This window comes from Myotis daubentonii, chromosome 8 (genome assembly GCF_963259705.1).
Source record: "Myotis daubentonii chromosome 8, mMyoDau2.1, whole genome shotgun sequence".
Classification (NCBI taxonomy): Eukaryota; Metazoa; Chordata; class Mammalia; order Chiroptera; family Vespertilionidae; genus Myotis; species Myotis daubentonii.
Window position 1 is genome coordinate 55,562,273 of NC_081847.1, and position 17,203 is coordinate 55,579,475.

A 17,203-nucleotide genomic window follows, 5' to 3' on the forward strand; every position below is an offset into this window, starting at 1 on the left:
ACTTCCAGGTCACAAAGAATAAGCTTTATATATAACCTGTAGCTCCTATAAAGCTGCTGAACCTTGAAGCTGTTCTTACTGGTAAGCCTACGAGCTGAGGTCACAGCGTTACAAACCAAAAGGAAGACACTGCTGCTCTCTGACAGAAGTTGGGAGACATTGTTCATTCCTTCCCAGTTTTAGAAAATATACGTGTAGCCGATTATATTGTTGTTATCAGTCTTACCAAGACAATCTTATAACTGGCTTATTTTTGCTATCATTTCATTATATAATTACAGTGTATAAATATTATCCTAAAGAAAATGAATACAATGCCTGCAAAACCTACTGTGTCTTCTTCACTATTGTATTCTCAGAAATTGCTACTGAATGACTAAATTGTACTCAAACTCAGAATCTTTCTTCAATGTTTCACACCAGATTTTCTGAGAAGACAGTGTAATCAACTGAAGAGCAGAATTAGTATAAAATATTTATATTTGTCCCTAGTCATATGACTGAAAGAATACCAATTTAAAATTAGATCTTTATTACTAACAACAAATTTGAAACTACACTGAAAAAAATCAATAGATTTATTAATCAAATACAACATGGAGCTGTCTTTTAAGTACAGATTTGAACAAACCAACTAAAAAAAGACATTTTAGATAAGTGGGACATTTGAACACTATCATTTACTAAATATTAGATGATACTGGAGAATCGGTTTTGTTAGTGAGATAATGGCATTTTGTTTTTGTTAAAAAAGATTTCTGAATTATACTTAAGTATTTATAGATGAAGTTATGTTAGAGACTTCAAAATAACTGAGTGGAAGAGGGATAAAGAAATACATGGAAAATACGTAAAACAAGACTGGCCATGTACTGACAATGGTTGAAGTTGAGTGATGGGTATATAGTTCATTATACTACTTTCTTCAGTTTTGTATATGTGTAATATTTCCTAAAATAAAAAATCTTAAACTTTAAATTAGAAAAGAACAGAGATGAACACACACACAAATAATAAAAGTAGTTACCTGTATGTGTGGGTGCGGGAGAGGGATAACTTTTCACTGCTTATTTTGTGTTTTGACATTTTTAGAAAAAAAAGCTTAAGTTTAAAAAAACAGATAAAACAATAGTAACTCCACTGATATCTGGATTTCTAAATGAAAACTACTATACTCTGCATTAGCAATCCTGTATGTTGAAAGAGGTTTTTAATGGAAACATGGATCAGAATAATCTATCAAAGAATGAGCATAATAGAGCAGTAAAAGATGTGGAGTAAAGGTGGTTAAATTCCCACCTTTCATAAAAAATTTTTTTAAGAGTTTCTAATGTTTATCTCAGCTAGACCTTCAAAAGCTACAATAAAGAAATGAAGACTTTCAGCAAAGTTGCAGGATACAAAGTCAACATGTAAAAATCAGTGGTGTTCCTATAGACTCACAATGAACAATCTGAAAAGGAAATTCAAAAAACAATTCCAGCCCTGGTAAGGTGTCTCACTTCTTTAGATTGTCATCCTAATATGCCAAGGTTGTGGGTTCGATCCCCAGTCAGCAGGCACATACAAGAATCAACTAATGAATGTATAAATAAGTGGAACAATGAATGTATGTCCCTCTCTCTTTCCCTTCCTTTCTCTAAAATCAATAAGTAAAAATTAAAAAACAAAAAAAACCACCCCACCAATTCCATTTTAAATATCATCCAAAAGAATAAAATACTTAGGAATAAGTTTAACCAAGGAGATGAAAGATTTATAAAATAAAAGCTACAGTGTTGCTAAAACAAATTAAAAACATAAATAAATGGAAAGACACTTCCTATTCATAAACTGGAAGACTTACTATTAAAATGTCAATATTACTCAAAGAGATCTACAGATTCAATACTATCTCTATCAAAATTCCAATGATGTTTTTTGCAGAAATAGAAAAATATGTCCTAAAAATCATAAGGAATCTTAAGAGACTCCGAATAGCCAAAACAATCTTGAACTAAGAACAAAGTTGAAGGTCACATACCTTCTGATTTCAAAACGTAATAAAAAGCAAAATTAAAACTGTGGTACTGGCATAAAGACAGACATATAGATCAGTGGAATAGAATAGAATCCAGAAATAAACTCTTGCATATATGATCAAATGGTTTTTGACAAGGGTTCCAAAACCATTCAATGGGGAAAGGACAATCTTTTCAACAAATGGTGCTGGGAAAACTAAATATCTACATGCAAGAGAATGAAGTTGGGCCCTTACCTTAAACCATAAACAAATTTTAACTCAAAATGGATCAAAGAGCTAAACATACCAGCTAAAACTATAAAACTATTAGATGAAAACATAGGGCAATAGCTTAATAACATTGGATATGGCAATGATTTCTTGGATATAATATCAAAAGTACAGGCAATAACAACAAAAGAGATAAATTGGACTATATCAAAATTAAAATATCCTGTGCATCAAAGGACACAATTAATATTGAAAAAGCAATCCAGAGAATGGGAGAAAGTATTTTCAAATCATATATCTAATGAGATTGATATATATACTTATATGGAACTGTAAGTATATGGAACTATAACTATCCAAAGTATACAAATAACTAGAGGCTTGATGCATGAAATTCATGCATGGGAAGGGTCCCTAGGCCTGGTCAGCGATCAGGGCTGATCTGTGGGGTGACTGGCGGGGTGATTGGGGGGGCCCCACTGGCACCCGCCTTGGCTAGCCTGGTACCGCCCACTCGCCGGCCCTGTCCTCTGCAGCTGGTTGCCTTCCTCTGCGGGGCGACCGGTGGGGCGATCGGGGTGGGGGCCCCGCTGGCACCTGCCTTGGCTGGCCTGGGGTCTGCGGGCTAGGGGCAGTTCTTGTATTGAGCATCTACCCCCTGGTGGTCAGTGCGCGTCACGGAGACTGGTTGTTCCACTGTTTGGTCAATTTGCATATTAGCCTTTTATTATATAGGATTATATAGGATTCCTGTAACTCAATAACAAAACAAATGCAACCTGATTAAAAAGTCTTGGATAAACATTTATCCACAGATATACATATGACCAATAAGTAAAGGAAAAGATGTTCAACATCACTAATCAGTAAGGCAATGCAAATGAAAACCACAATGAGATACCACCTCACATCCATTAGGAAGGCTACTACCAGAGAGAGAGGAAGAGAGAGAGAGGAATAAAGAAAGAGAGAAAAAGAAAGGAAAAGAAAAACAGAAAATAACAAATTTTGGGCAGAATGTAGAGAAATAGAAACCCTTGTGCATTGTTGGTGAGAATGTAAAATAATGTAGCCACAAGGGGAAACAGTATGGAAGCTCATCAAAAGTCAAAAATAGAATTGCTATATGATCCAGCAATTCAACTTTTATGTATACCCAAAATAAATGAAAACAAAATCTTGAAGAGATATTTGTATATCCATGTTCATAACAACCAACATTATTCACAACAGCTAAAAGAGCATCCCAAATGTCCACCAGTAAATGAATGGATAAGCAAAATATGGCATGGACATACTATGGAAAATTAGAAATTCTATTTTAAAAAGAAAGTTAATTCTGAAATCTGCTACAACATGGATAAACCTTGAGGACATTATACTAAGTAAAGAGAGCCAATCACAAAAAAGACAAATACTGTATGATTCCACTTATATGAGGTACATGGAGTAGTTAAAATCATAGACAGAAAGTAGAACAGTGGTTGCCAGGGGCTGGAGGGAGGGTTGGACAGGGAGTTATTGTTTAGTGGATATAGAGTTTCAGTTTCACAAGATGAAAAGAATTATAGAGATGGATGGTTGGTGATGACTACACAATATTATGAATGTATTTAATACCACTAAATTGTACACTTAAGAATGGTTAAGATGTTATATTATGTATATATATTTCATGACAATTTTTCTTAAAGTAAGTATCCTCACTTCTCCCTGTCACCTGCCCCCTGAAAATCGAAAGTAAGAATTTTCTAAGATTTCCTAAACATTTAAATTTAAATTTTCTCATATTATTATTTTGGTCATTCTTTCTGTTTCCTCCAAGAAATCAGGAGTTAAAAAAAAAAGTACCATGGAGATTAATAAGTAATCAGTATGTGAAACATCTGTTACAACTTTTTTGTAGTAACCCATTGTCTCCAGCTGGGAATTGATACAAATCCTTGCTGCTTCAGAATGATAGCAACAGCTAACAGAAACATTGCCTACTATGTGCCAGACATTCTTCCAATGCTTTAAATGTATTAAGCTATTCTATATAATAAAAGGTTAATATGCAAATGGACCCTAACGGTGGAACGACCAGTCGCTATGATGCGCACTGACCACCAGGGGGGCAGACGCTCCACATAGGAGCTGCCCCCTGGTGGTTAGTGTGCTCCCACAGGGGAAGCTCTGCTTAGCCACAAGCCGGGCTAATGGCTACGAGTGCAGCAGCGGTAGCGGGAGCCTCTCCCGCCTCCTTGGCAGCGCTAAGCTGTCAGTTGGACATCTCCTGAGGGCTCTCAGGCTGTGAGAGGGTGCAGGCCAGGCTGAGGGATGTCCCCCACCACCCAAGTGCATGAATTTTCATGCAGTGGGCCTCTAGTTTAATATAATGAGGTAGCTATTATTAGTATCTTTATTTTATAGACTAGAGGCCCGGTGCACAAAATTCTTGCACGGGTAGGGTCCCTAGGCCTGGCTGACCATCAGGGCCAATCTGTGGAGCGACCGGCAGGGTGATCAGGGGCCCCCCGCTGGCACCCACGTTGGCCGGCCTGTGGCCTGCAGGTTGGGGGCAGTTCCTTTGTTGAGTGCCTACCCCCTGGTGGTCAGTGCGCATCCTAGCAACAGGTCATTCCGCTGTTCGGTCGATTTGCATTTTAGGCTTTTATTATATAGGATAAGGAACCTGAGGCAGTATAAAGTTAAATACTTGCACAAGGTCACCACCTCTATTCAAGTGGTGGACATGGCTTTTGAATAGTGGTAGTCTAGATGGAGAATTCATGGATTTAACCACTCCATCACATGGCCTCATTCTCAGCTTAGCACTATTTCCATCCACTTGCAATCAATGAAAGATGAAAGTTTTAGATTTAATCCTAAAGACAAAGTATGATGACAACTTGCCTTCAGCATAGTACATACTAGTTAATTAGACTTAATCCAATTACAAAGCCTGGTCTATCAGTAAACCACCCACTCTGCCCCCAACATATACACCTGGTTCTTCCTTTATATTCCCAGATAAAATGATACACTACAAAATCCCTTAAAACCAGGACTGTATATGATTCATTTTTATTCATAAAGGACTGGCACATAATAAGTGCCCCCCAAAACATTTCTTGAACAATTATCTCCAAGTACACTGGGACTTACAAGAATATTTCTGGGTTCATTTTTCAGAACTCATTAATTAATGAGTCCATTATCATAAGATTTTACCAAACTAAATATACCATGGGAAAGTTCTAACATAGACCCACATATTATACTTCTGATTCAGGTGGATTATGTTTTAATGGAACTCCAGTATAATGTTAAAACTATAAAATAGTATAGAATTAAACCTATGATTGCAAGAAACAAATACAATATGAAGCATTTCCCACCCATGACAAAAATGTATTACAGTAAAGTTACAGAATTAGATAGGTATATCAAAGCTTAATATCAAACCTTGAGTTTAGCTTCAATAGAACATCCCTTTATATGGAATACACTTTAACACAATCACCAATATTCATATACTCATACTAACCACGACTGCTATATCATCTGCTCACTAACTGCATTTCATATAAACTTTAAACTCTTATTTCATTACACTGTAATGATCTGTTCATATGACTCTATCAGACTGCAGGTTCTTTGAAGGCAAACTGTCATTTGCCTTAGTAGCTAAGTATTGGTATCAAATAGATTCCCAAAGATTTCTCAAATGAATTAATTAAGTTTAGAGTTATGTAACTTGAGATCAGAGAGCATGTAGATTAATTAAATCAGAATTCAAATCCAGATATTCAGTTAAAAAATTCTATGCTCTTTCCGTTATACCATACATATTACTACAAGTAACTATTAAACTGTGCAAAAGCTACATACTGTAGTAGTTGTCTGTAGGTGAAAAGCTACAACTTAACCATAAAAATTAATCACAAAAATTATAATAGCACAGATACCTTAAAAATGAGACCTTTGAACCGTCAGACAAAATTAGTTATTATTATTACAGTCTCAGTACAACGCTGTTGTGGTAAATATTGAAGAAAATATGTTACCTTGTACTTCTTTATCGTGACACTCCTTTAGTTTTGTCCAAAGATCCTTAAAGTCATTAGATATCTCTGCAGAACTAGGGCTTCCACAACTGCTTCCAGAGACGTTCATCTTGCTTGAATATGCTCCACAGTTCTACTTGCCTAATGTATTTTTGACTTTTTCTGTTACATTATACAGGTATGAAGTTGTCTTTGGACAGCTGAAATACCTGAAATGACAGATTACAACATAAATAAATCCTGCATTTACCTTTATGTAATTTGAGTCCAGCCAGTTTTCCTAATTGACTTATAATCAATAACGTTGAGGATTGGGGGGAGGAGGGGTGTGAAGAAAGAGGATTATGGTGAAAAAAGCTCTGATTTTAATAACCTGGATTTTAGTTAAGCTAAATTTTCAGGCAAATTTTCTCTTATTCTAAGAGATCAACTAAAGGACTTGTATGCATGCATATAAGCATAACCAATGGACATAAGACACTGGGTGATAGGGGAGGCTAGGGGACTGTCTAGGGCGGGGGGATAAAATGGATACATATGTAATACCCCTTGTAATACTTTAAGCAATAAAAAAAAAAAATAAAAAAAAAATAAAAAAAAATAAAAAAAATTTTCTCTTATTCCTCCTAGAAAAAAGTAATTACCTAGATTATGTTAAAATGAAAGGATACTAATATAGACATCAATATTGATACACCATTCTAAAAGAATTTGCTTTTTAAACTTTTAAATTGATATAGAATGCAACAATATATTGAACCAAAAACAGAAAAAAACATTCTAAAGCATTCTTGACTTAACCATTCTACACACACACACACACACACACACACACACATCTACATACATACAAAGCCACATACATTATAAAGAACAAGAAAGATGATTGACGTATTAACACATATGAGTATCTGAATAACTTTCTCATGAAGTCAGTAAGCAAGATACAGATACAGCAAAGATCTATGAACACAGAAACATTTAATAACAAGGCAACTAGGGTTAAGGTATTTTGTACCTCTCTCAGAGCAACGGTGAAAAGGTTGATTATTTGTATAGCCCTTGAAGGAAGCAACAGGCTATTAAGAAGTTAAAGTGAATTAATAAATATTTTAATGTGTTCTTAAATTGAAACCATTAACTAGCTGCCATTAAAAAAGTAAAATGATTAACAAGTTTATTAAACCTCACATCTGGTTCCTTAGTCAATGCCTTACCAACAAGTACCCAAACTGATATGTCTTTTGCTAACCATTTCTTGAGGTCTCTGATGAAGAAGCTAAAATAAGAGGTGATATTTCTAAAGGGAGCAAGATGATGTGTGAATCCACTTGGTAAACTGTAAAGTACTGCAGCCCTGGCCAAGTAGCTCAGCTGGTTAGACTGCCATCCATCCCCAATATGTTGACATTGTGGGTTGGATCTCCAGTCAGGGCACATACAAGTAGCAACTAATGAATGCATCAATAAGTGGAACAATAAATCTATCTCTGCCTCTCTCTAAAAAATCAATCAATAATAAAACAAATTTTTAAAACTGTAAAGTAGCCCTAACCGGTTTGGCTCAGTAGATAGAGCGCCAGCCTGCGGACTGAAAGGTCCCAGGTTCGATTCCAGTCAAGGGCATGTACCTTGGTTGCGGGCACATCCCCAGTAGGGGGCGTGCAGGAGGCAGCTGATCGATGTTTCTCTCTCATCGATGTTTCTAACTCTCTATCCCTCTCCCTTCCTCTCTGTCAAAAATCAATAAAATATATTAAAAAAATAAAACTAAAGTATTACAAAAATAAAACTGCTTTTATTAAGTTTTCAAAAGTTGTGACTATACTTTTTTGAAACAATCAGTGAAAATGGAATATAGGCTGAATTTTAGGCAATATTAGGGAATTATTTTTAATTTTCTTGGGTATGATAATGATGTGGTCATGTTAAAAAAAAAAAAAGTCCTGCCCTAACTGGTTTGGCTCAGTGGATAGAGCGTCGGCCTGCGGACTGAAAGGTCCCAGGTTCGATTCCGGTCAAGGGCATGTACCTTGGTTGCGGGCACATCCCCAGTAGAAGGTGTGTAGGAGGCAGCTGATCGATGTTTCTCTTTCATCAATGTTTCTAACTCTCCCTTTCTCTCTGTAAAAAATCAGTAAAATATATTTTTTAAAAAGTCCTTTATCTGATAAAAAGGTATATACTGAGGTGTTTACAGGTAAATTGACATGTTCTCTGAGATTTGCTTTAAAATACTCCAGCTAAAATGAACAAAAGGATGCTGGGTGGGGAGATGAAACAAGAAGGGCTGCACTTGGGTAATAACTGAAGCTGGACAATGGATGGGCAGGTATATGAGGGCGTTCTTAATTTTAGTGTCTCTCTTGTGTACGTTTATTATTTTCATAACCAGAGGCCCGGTGCACGAAATTCATCCATAAGGGTCCCTCAGCCCAGCCTGCACCCTCTCCAATCTGGAACCCCTCGGGGGATGTGTGACTGCTGGTTTAGGCCCAATCCCTCTCTCACAATCCAGGACCGCTGGCTCCCAACTGCTCGCCTGCCTGCCTGCCAGCCTGATCACCCCCTAACCACTCCCCTGCCAGCCTGATCAATGCCTAACTGCTCCTCTGCCAGCCCAATTGCCCCCAACTGCCCTCTTCTGCAGGCCAATCGCCCCAACTGTCCTCCCCTGCCAGCCCGATTGCCCCCAACTGCCCTCCCCTGCAGGCCCAGTCCCCCCCAACTGCCCTCCCCTGCAGGCTGATTGCCCCCAACTGCCCTCCCCTGCAGGCTGATCGCCCCCAACTGCCCTCCCCTGCAGGCCTGGTCCCCCCCAACTGCCCTTCCCTGCAGGCCTGGTCCCCCCACAACTGCCCTCCCCAGCCAGCCTGGTCACCCCCAACTGCCCTCCCCTGCAGGCCATCTTTTGCCAGGGTGTGAAAGTCAATTTGCATATTAACTCTTTATTATATAGTTTTTGTTTTTTTTTAAAGTGGGACTGGGTGCATTGCATTAGTACAGTTTTATTTCCAAAGAGACTTGTATTCTATTTTTTTCTTTTTAAAATATATTTTTTATTGATTTCAGAGAGGAAGGGAGAGGGGGAAAGAGATAGAAACATCAATGATGAGAGAGAATCATTGACCGGCTGCCTCCTGCACGCCCCCTACTGGGGATCGAGCCCACAACCCAGGCATGTGCCCTTGACCGGAATCGAACCCTGGACCTTTCAGTCCGCAGGCCGACACTCTATCCGCAGAGCCAAACCGGCTAGGACTTGTATTCTATTTCTTAACCCTAAAAGATAAATCAATGGGCCAATACTACTGTCAATAAAAGCTGCCACTTATTAAGTGTTCACTATATGCCAAGAATCATGATGTTCTATATTCATTTTTATCCTAATTTTCAGAACTCCATAAAACAGCTACTATTATTAATTTCATTTTAGAGTTGGAGAAACAGGCTTAAGAGATTGACTCCAAGGTGATATTGATGGGACAAGGCTTTATCACAGCTGGAACTCAAGTCGAGGTGCCAATAACTACAAAATACTGCTAAGTAACGCAAACCAGGTAAATTCATTGTTCCTATTAAATAAACAGTGTAAAACAAAAGTTTTAGTTACTAATATGGATTTTAAAATGAATAGTATTAATTTAAAACCAATAGTGTAAAAAAGTGTCCTTTAAGAAATATATCTTCAGAGGTGGTAAAAAAGTTACTCCCCAAGCAATTCATCAATACTAAACTTGCAAATTCTGGCTCACAAAACCATCTCCACCCTATGGGGCACGCCCGGCGCTTTCTGTGGGCACCTCTTTGGCAGTGAACCGTTATTCTGGGCACGACGGTGCGCGCTGAGACCTCAGAGATGTGCCTCTGGCCTCTCCGGCCGCGCCCTGGGCCCGAGGGCTGTGCTCACAGGACACACCTCCGTGCATCCCGCAGCGTGTCGGCCACCACGCCGAGGGCGCTCGATGGAACGTCACCCGTCACACCACCCGCACTCTCGCACAGGCCAGGCAAGAGCCGTGCCTCGAGCCACGCAGGAGCCCTAAACCGGACGGGACTTGGGCGGTGCTCTTACTGGCAAAGCCGAGGTCCACAGGCTCCCTGTCCGGGACCCTCAGCCGTCAGCCTCACCTCCCGCGCACTCACTCCCCGGAGGCTCACAGGGCGCCTGGCACCGAAAGCGCGAGGGGCCACGCCCGCGCGGGGCAGCGTCTGCGCAGGCGCGGGGCGGGCTCGGCGCCGGGACGCCAGTCCAAAGCCGACGCGGGAGATCCAGCAGCAGCCCGAGCGCGAGCCGCCCTCTCTCCCCTCCAGCCAGCCGGCGCCCGGCCCTAGGACTTACTCCTGCTCAACCCCAGAGCCACACGGCGCTCCCCACGCCGAGGGTCACACGCCCTCGGTCAGCGCGCGGCCCCAGGCCGGAAGTGGCCTCTCCGACCCAGCGCTCCGGGTCGCGGGAAAGAGTTTCCTTCTACTCACGGCTTCCAAGGCTGCCTCGAGATTCTCGGAAGCCGGCGCGGATGCCGACGCGCGTCCGGGCTGTGAGGAGACGGCCGCTGGCTTCTCTCCCTCCCCCCTCCCTGACTTGCCAAACGCGCGGCGGGAAAGCTGGCCCCTCAGGGCAGCCCGCGCTTTCCGGGGGTGGGGCCGGGCCCGAGGGCCGCCGGCCGGGTCGGAGGCGGCCGAACCTGCCCCTCCTCGAGCCCGTGCGACGTCACGCGGGTGTTCCTGGGAGCTCCCGCCCCTTCCCGCCGCCGCGCAGGGAGGTGGCGGCCTCCGGCCGGCCGCGGAGGAGTGGGGTCCACACGGCGGCCCCGCGGAGGCTGCTGACGCCGACGAGCGGGGCGCCTCCGCTGCGTGGCCCGGCGCGGCGGCTCCGGGAGCGGCGACCGCCGCCGCGTTTGGGGACGCCGGGCCGGAAGCTCACGAGGCTTCGTTTGGGAAGAATCGATTCCTTGGTGTGACGCGAAATTTATACACGTGTCTGACTGAGCACATTTCGGGGAAAGCATATGAGTGGCCTGTACCAAGGGGGAAGTTAAAGGAACGGAGGAGGGCGGGGAGGGCTGGTTAACGCCGTTCGCTGCCTTGTCACTGTTACCTGCAGTTCGGTGATGGGCCGGACCCGGCGGCAAGACGATGTCTGTTTTGCTGAGGTGTAGTGGAAAGTTTCTGGAGAACCTGAAATAGACGAAGTGACCCGCATTATTTGTTGGAGCAATAGATTAGTTTTTGTTTTGTTTTGTTTGAGCGAGAGAGGAAGAGGGAGGGCAAGAGGAACGTCGATTTTGCTGTCGCAACCCTCCGTGCATTGGTGGATCCGGATGACGCTCTCACCAGCTGAGTTACCCAATTTGGTGTTTTTTTAAAATCAGCATTTCCTGTGGCTAGTAACATTCGAACTGTTAATATGTTTTCCTATTTATCTTGATTTCTGAAAGAAGCGTTTTAGCATTAGAAGTTCTACAAATGAAGTTGAAGGAAATAAACAGAATGGAGTAGAATCACAGTATCCGTTAAACCAGTTCAATTCTTTTCTGGGATTCTTCTAAGACCTGGGAGGAAGACAGAGGGCAATGCTATAAACTTTAAAAGGCTAAGTAGTATTTAGGAAATCATAAATACAAAATGTACAAGTAGTTTTTCCAATGACTGTCCATCTTCAGGAATGAATATCACAGCTTACTTCTTGTGATGGAACGTAGTAGGATGCTCCTGAACCATTGTAGCAAACCTATAGGACGCCGGTATCTTTAAAGACGAGGACTGTTGAACTTTCATGGCCCTGTTATAGCAAACATCATCCACTTCCAACTTTTATGACTTAATTCATTTCACCTTTAGAGAAAATGGGTGAAAATTTGACCATGCCATTCTTAATACAACGTAGGAGATATAATTGCTTGTAAAAATGTTATAATGAAAATGGAGAGTTTTGTTACAAATGGAAAGACCCTGTAATCAGTTTGTCTTTTAATGGCACATTGAAAGGACAGTGTGCTTGTGGTCCAAAGAAAAACTGTCATAACGGAATGACCTCACCTGCTGCTCTGGCCTCTGTCAGCGGCTTCATGGTCCAATCCATTTATGTAAGTCAAGAATCATCCTTGGCTCCTTCTCCCTTAACCCCCATACCCAGTCTATCACCAAGTCCTGTCCATTTTACTCGCCAATTATCTCCCAAATCCATCCCCTTCTCTTCATTACTACCCCCATATTTCAGGATACCATTATCTCTCACCTAGTCTGCTGTTCATGCCCACCCAACCAACAACCCCACCTAAACTGGTGTTCAGGAGCAGTTTTAAGCATCTGTTCTCAATTCATGTGTATTTTTAAGTTGTATACATGTATTGCTGAAAAGTGGGTATATAATCCAATGAGCCAGACATCCTGGCTTTGAATCCGGCTCTAATACTTCCTATGTGACCTTAACCTGTCTCATTTTTCTTATCTGTAAAATGAGGATAATAATAGTACCAACCTCACAGAGTTATGAAGAGTCAATGAGTTAATCATGTAAACTGCTTAGTAGAGCGTTCAGATGGGTAGTATGTATTCAGTAAACACTAGCCCTTATTAATACATCTAAGACATTTTTTAAAGGATGAGAAAAAGTTAAAATCTAGTATCTTCTCCCATTTAAGTTTTGCCTACTTTGAGAACACCCCTCTACACTACAGCTACGATAATCTTGAAAAATAAGTTTGATAATGGCACTATGCTGCCTAAACCCCTTCAGTGGCTTACTGTTATCCTGAAGAAAGCCCTTTTAAACTGCCTCTCCTGCTCCCCCAGGTTCATTTCCAAACATTTTCTGTCCTCTGGCCTCACTGGCCTGTTAATCCTAGGGCTTTGCATGCTGTTGCCTCTGGAATTCTGAAACAAACCTTTCCCCACCCTATGCCTAGCGATTACTAATCCTTTTATCTTGTTTTAATAGTCTCTTCTATTAGATACTCTTTGAGCACTATGTACCTTCCCATCTTACATTTGTTATACTTTAAATTATTTAATCCTTTTTTAATGTTACTGATTTTTAGAGCGAGAGGAAGGGAGAGGGACAGAGGGAAACATTGATGAGAGAGAAAAATCATCCATAGACTGCCTCTTTCACTCCCCCTACTGAGGATCAAGCCTGCAACCAGGGTATGTGCCATGATCTGGAATTGAACCGGTGACCTTTTGGTTCATGGGTCAATGCTCAACCACTGAGCAACACCTGCCCAGGCAGACTGTAAATTTCTTGAGGTCAAAACCTTTTTATTTTTGTTAATCCTCACCTGAGGATATTTTCTCCATTGATTTTCAGAGAGAGTGGAAGGACGAGGGAGGGATAGAGAAACATCGATGTGAGAGAGATACATTAATTGGTTGCCTGCCACCACCCAGCCTGGGGATCGAGCCTGCAACTGAGCTACATGCCTTTGAACAGAATCAAACCTGAACCCCTATAGTCAGTGGGCCGATGCTCTATCCATTGAGCCAAACCGGCTAGGGTGATGTCACAACCTTTTTACTTCAGAAACTACCTGAGTGCCTGCCATAAAGGAGGTACTCTGTGGGTAAATGAATTGGGCATCACTTGAGGGATTCCTATTTCTCATGTTTTGATAAAAGTCTTTGAACCTATTCACAATTCTTAGCTTCTCCTTATGAGATTATTCTATGATTAATTTAACAGTGGAAATGATGGGCATACACACAGATATTTGTCACCAATAAGGAGCTATATGCTCCCTACCTGGTAGAAAATATTATGAAGTCCCAAAGAAGTGAGAAAACTACTTTAACAGGGAAGCAGCTATTTTGAACCTTTCATAATATTGGGTTTCTTCTTTTCTTTCCTTCCCCTTTCCTTTCCTCTCCTTTCCTTTCCTTTCTCCTTTCCTTTCCTTTCTCCTTTCCTTTCTCCTTTCCTTTTTCCTTTCCTTATTAGAACAATGCTTCCCAAACCTTTTCAGTACTTAGAAAATTAATACTTGTATTATATTGTGATAAAAAGATGAGGCTGCTTCCATTCAGGGGCAACAGAAGTTGGGACTCCAGCCATCCTAGGTCCAATGCTGCCATCTTGAGGGCTGGGATTTTACTGTCCCAGCATACTTAAAACCCATTGGAGGCTTAGGATGATTGTTTAAAAATTGCCTGGTGAAATGTATTTTAATAAACACTATTTATAATTATTCAAAGTGTGCACGTACATTTTGGGGGGCACCCTATATTTGAAAAAGCAAAAAAGAGCCCAACTGGCCTGGCTCAATGGTTGAGCATTGACCTATGGAACCAGGAGGTCTCGGTTCTAGTCCCAGTCAGGGCACATGCCCAGGTTGTGGGGTCAATCCCCGGTGGGGGGCGTGCAGGAGGCAGCTGATCAGTGATTCTCTCTCATCACTGATGTTTCTGTCTCTCCCTCTCCCTTCCTCTCTGAAATGAAAAAAAACATATAAGGATAAAATAAAGAAGTAAAAAGAAATAGATGAAATTAACTATATTTTTTATGTAATTAAATTTATCTAAAATAGCCCTGGCTAGGTAACTCAGTTAATTAGAGAATTGTTCCCATACACCAAGGTTGCCAGTTTGATCCTTGGTCAGGGCACATACAAGAATCAACTAATGAATGCATAAATAAGTGGAATAACAAATCGATGTTTCTTTCTCAAATCAATAAATTTAAAAAATCTAAAATATTTTTTCAACATATAATCAATACAAAAATTTATTGAGACTTTCTACATTCTTATTCTTCATACTGATTCTTAAAAATCGGATGTGTATATAATTTGTACAGCACATCGCAATTTGGTTGGCTGCATTTCAAATGCTCAAAGCCACATGTGGCTAGTGGCTACTGTATTGGACCACACAAACCTAGTATATACAGTATAATGAACAAATGAGGTTATGTGATTTATCTGAAGAACCAGAATAGAGCTGGTTATTTGTGCTGGGCATTTCCCATCTCTTTCCCACTCCCTACATCATCCCAGTCCCCTCCTCTCCCAGCACTGAGGGCCTGTATCTTCAGGCAAAAATTTTAAAGTAAGTGACTAAACCCATTATGAATATTTACATAAAAGTGTTCAGCACCTTTAAAATGAATCAAGGATGAACTGTTTTAAGAATAAGACAAAAGGCTGTTTGAGAAATAAGACTTTAAGATAAAAGAAAAGTATGTTAACTGTCAACATTTTGTGAACTGGAACACTTGGTTTAATTTTTTAAAGTTGTTTACAGTAATTACTAAGTGTTGTTTGGGGGTAGGCATATACACCAATTAGTGATCTTGCCCCAAGTGCCAAAATGCTTTGTCTGTGATTTGAGTTGATGTGCCAAGATCCAGTTAGGTTTAGAAGTTTTTTAATTGTTTTAAAAGATGTATTTAACATTCATGAAGGGTGTCAGTATTACACTTTTTATTTTGACAGTCTTAGGCAGTCATTAAAGTGCCATAGTACACATTAAAGATTATACATGGCTTTTCAATCAGAAAAATTAGCCTTATGGAGTCTGGCCAACTTCCAACTTAGATAAAGAACCTTTATTTATTTTGATTTTCACTACATAGTCATACCTTCTTCATTTCCTTTTTATAAACTATTAAAGTAGTTTTTGTTTGTGTTTCTAAATATAATTCAATTAGCTACTTCATTTCACATCAGTAATGGGCAAAATTTTACTAGATATATATTTTGCCCATTTAGGAAAGCCGAATGACCTTTTGGACATCCTTCCGGACATACTTCTGGACAAAGCTGGGGCTGCGAGGGCCAAGGCAAGCCACCACGCCACAGCTATGAGGGCCGAGCTCCTTGCACGAATTTCGTGCATCGGGCCTCTAGTCTTTTTCTATTTGGTGAAGATAGTATAGTATACTATAAAATTGTGTACTTGCCTAGCTCTAAATGATGGTGAGCTGGCCAAAAATGTTAATGATGTCATTGCAAAGTAATTCCTTATGTATGGAAAGGGACATCTTTTGTAATACAGTGGCTGCTTGGGCAATATTTCATACCTATGCATATTGGTTTATGAAGCCCAGGGCTTTTGTTAGATAGTTAGCCCTGGCATTTATGGGATTGGCCTTCATACTTAACACTGCTGTTAGACACCAGAATTTATAAGAACCTCAGAGCTTAACTGCTATAGAGATGATAAAAGAATTTAAGAGTTATCACAACTCTAGAGTAAAAAAATGGATTATATTTTGGGAATCTTGAAAAACTAATCTTTACCTTTTATCTAGTAAGTATAGTATTATGCTGCATTTTTTATGTACATATGTATAGTGCTACCAATATGGAAGCTGTGGGAATAGCGTTTATTTACAGTAATGTAAAAAATATCCTATATAATAAAAGGCTAAGGCAAATCGACTGAATGGCGAATGACCGGTTGCTATGATGTGCACTGACCACCGTTGGGGGGGGGGGGCAGATTCTCAACACAGGAGCTGCCCCATGGTGGTCAGTGCACTTCCACAGAGGGAGTGCCGCTCAGCCAGAAACTCGGCTCAAGGCTGGTGAGTGCAGGTGCGGTGGCAAGAGCCTCTCCTATCTCCATGGCAGTTGGATATCCCCCAAGGGCTCCTAGACTGCGAGAGGGCACAGGCTGGGCTGAGAGACCCCCCCCCCCCCGAGTGCACAAATTTTGTGCACTGGGCCTCTAGTATATATATAATGAAGAGTTAACTCTAGGACAGCCGTGGGCAAACTATGGCCCGTTTGAAATGAATAAAACTAAAAAAAAAAAAAAAAAAGACCGTACCCTTTTATGTAATGATGTCTACTTTGAATTTATATTAGTTCACACAAACACTCCATCCATGTTTTTCTTCCGGCTCTCCGGTCCAGTTTAAGAACCCATTGTGGTCCTCGAGTCAAAAAGTTTGCCCACCCCTGCTCTAGGAACAAGATAC

General features: G+C 40.7%; 1 protein-coding gene across 7 annotated transcripts in view; it reads right to left on the reverse strand.

Moving 5' to 3' along the window:
• Positions 1-11,516, reverse strand: part of RBBP8 (RB binding protein 8, endonuclease) — a 75,328-nt gene extending 63,812 nt beyond the window's left edge. For 3 of the 7 annotated variants that reach the window (XM_059706476.1, XM_059706471.1, XM_059706475.1), the window contains exons 1-2: positions 10,762-10,901; positions 6,283-6,491 (exon numbers count right to left, since the gene is read on the reverse strand). In XM_059706476.1, coding sequence (XP_059562459.1) covers positions 6,283-6,391 — 109 coding nt within the window. In that variant the 5' untranslated portion in view covers positions 6,392-6,491; positions 10,762-10,901. Of the gene's footprint in view, positions 1-6,282; positions 6,492-10,357; positions 10,480-10,676; positions 10,902-11,383 lie in introns of those variants that run through there. The other 4 variants (XM_059706474.1, XM_059706472.1, XM_059706473.1 and 1 more) reach the window with 4 other exon arrangements.
• Between the last annotated feature and the right edge of the window lie 5,687 nt (positions 11,517-17,203).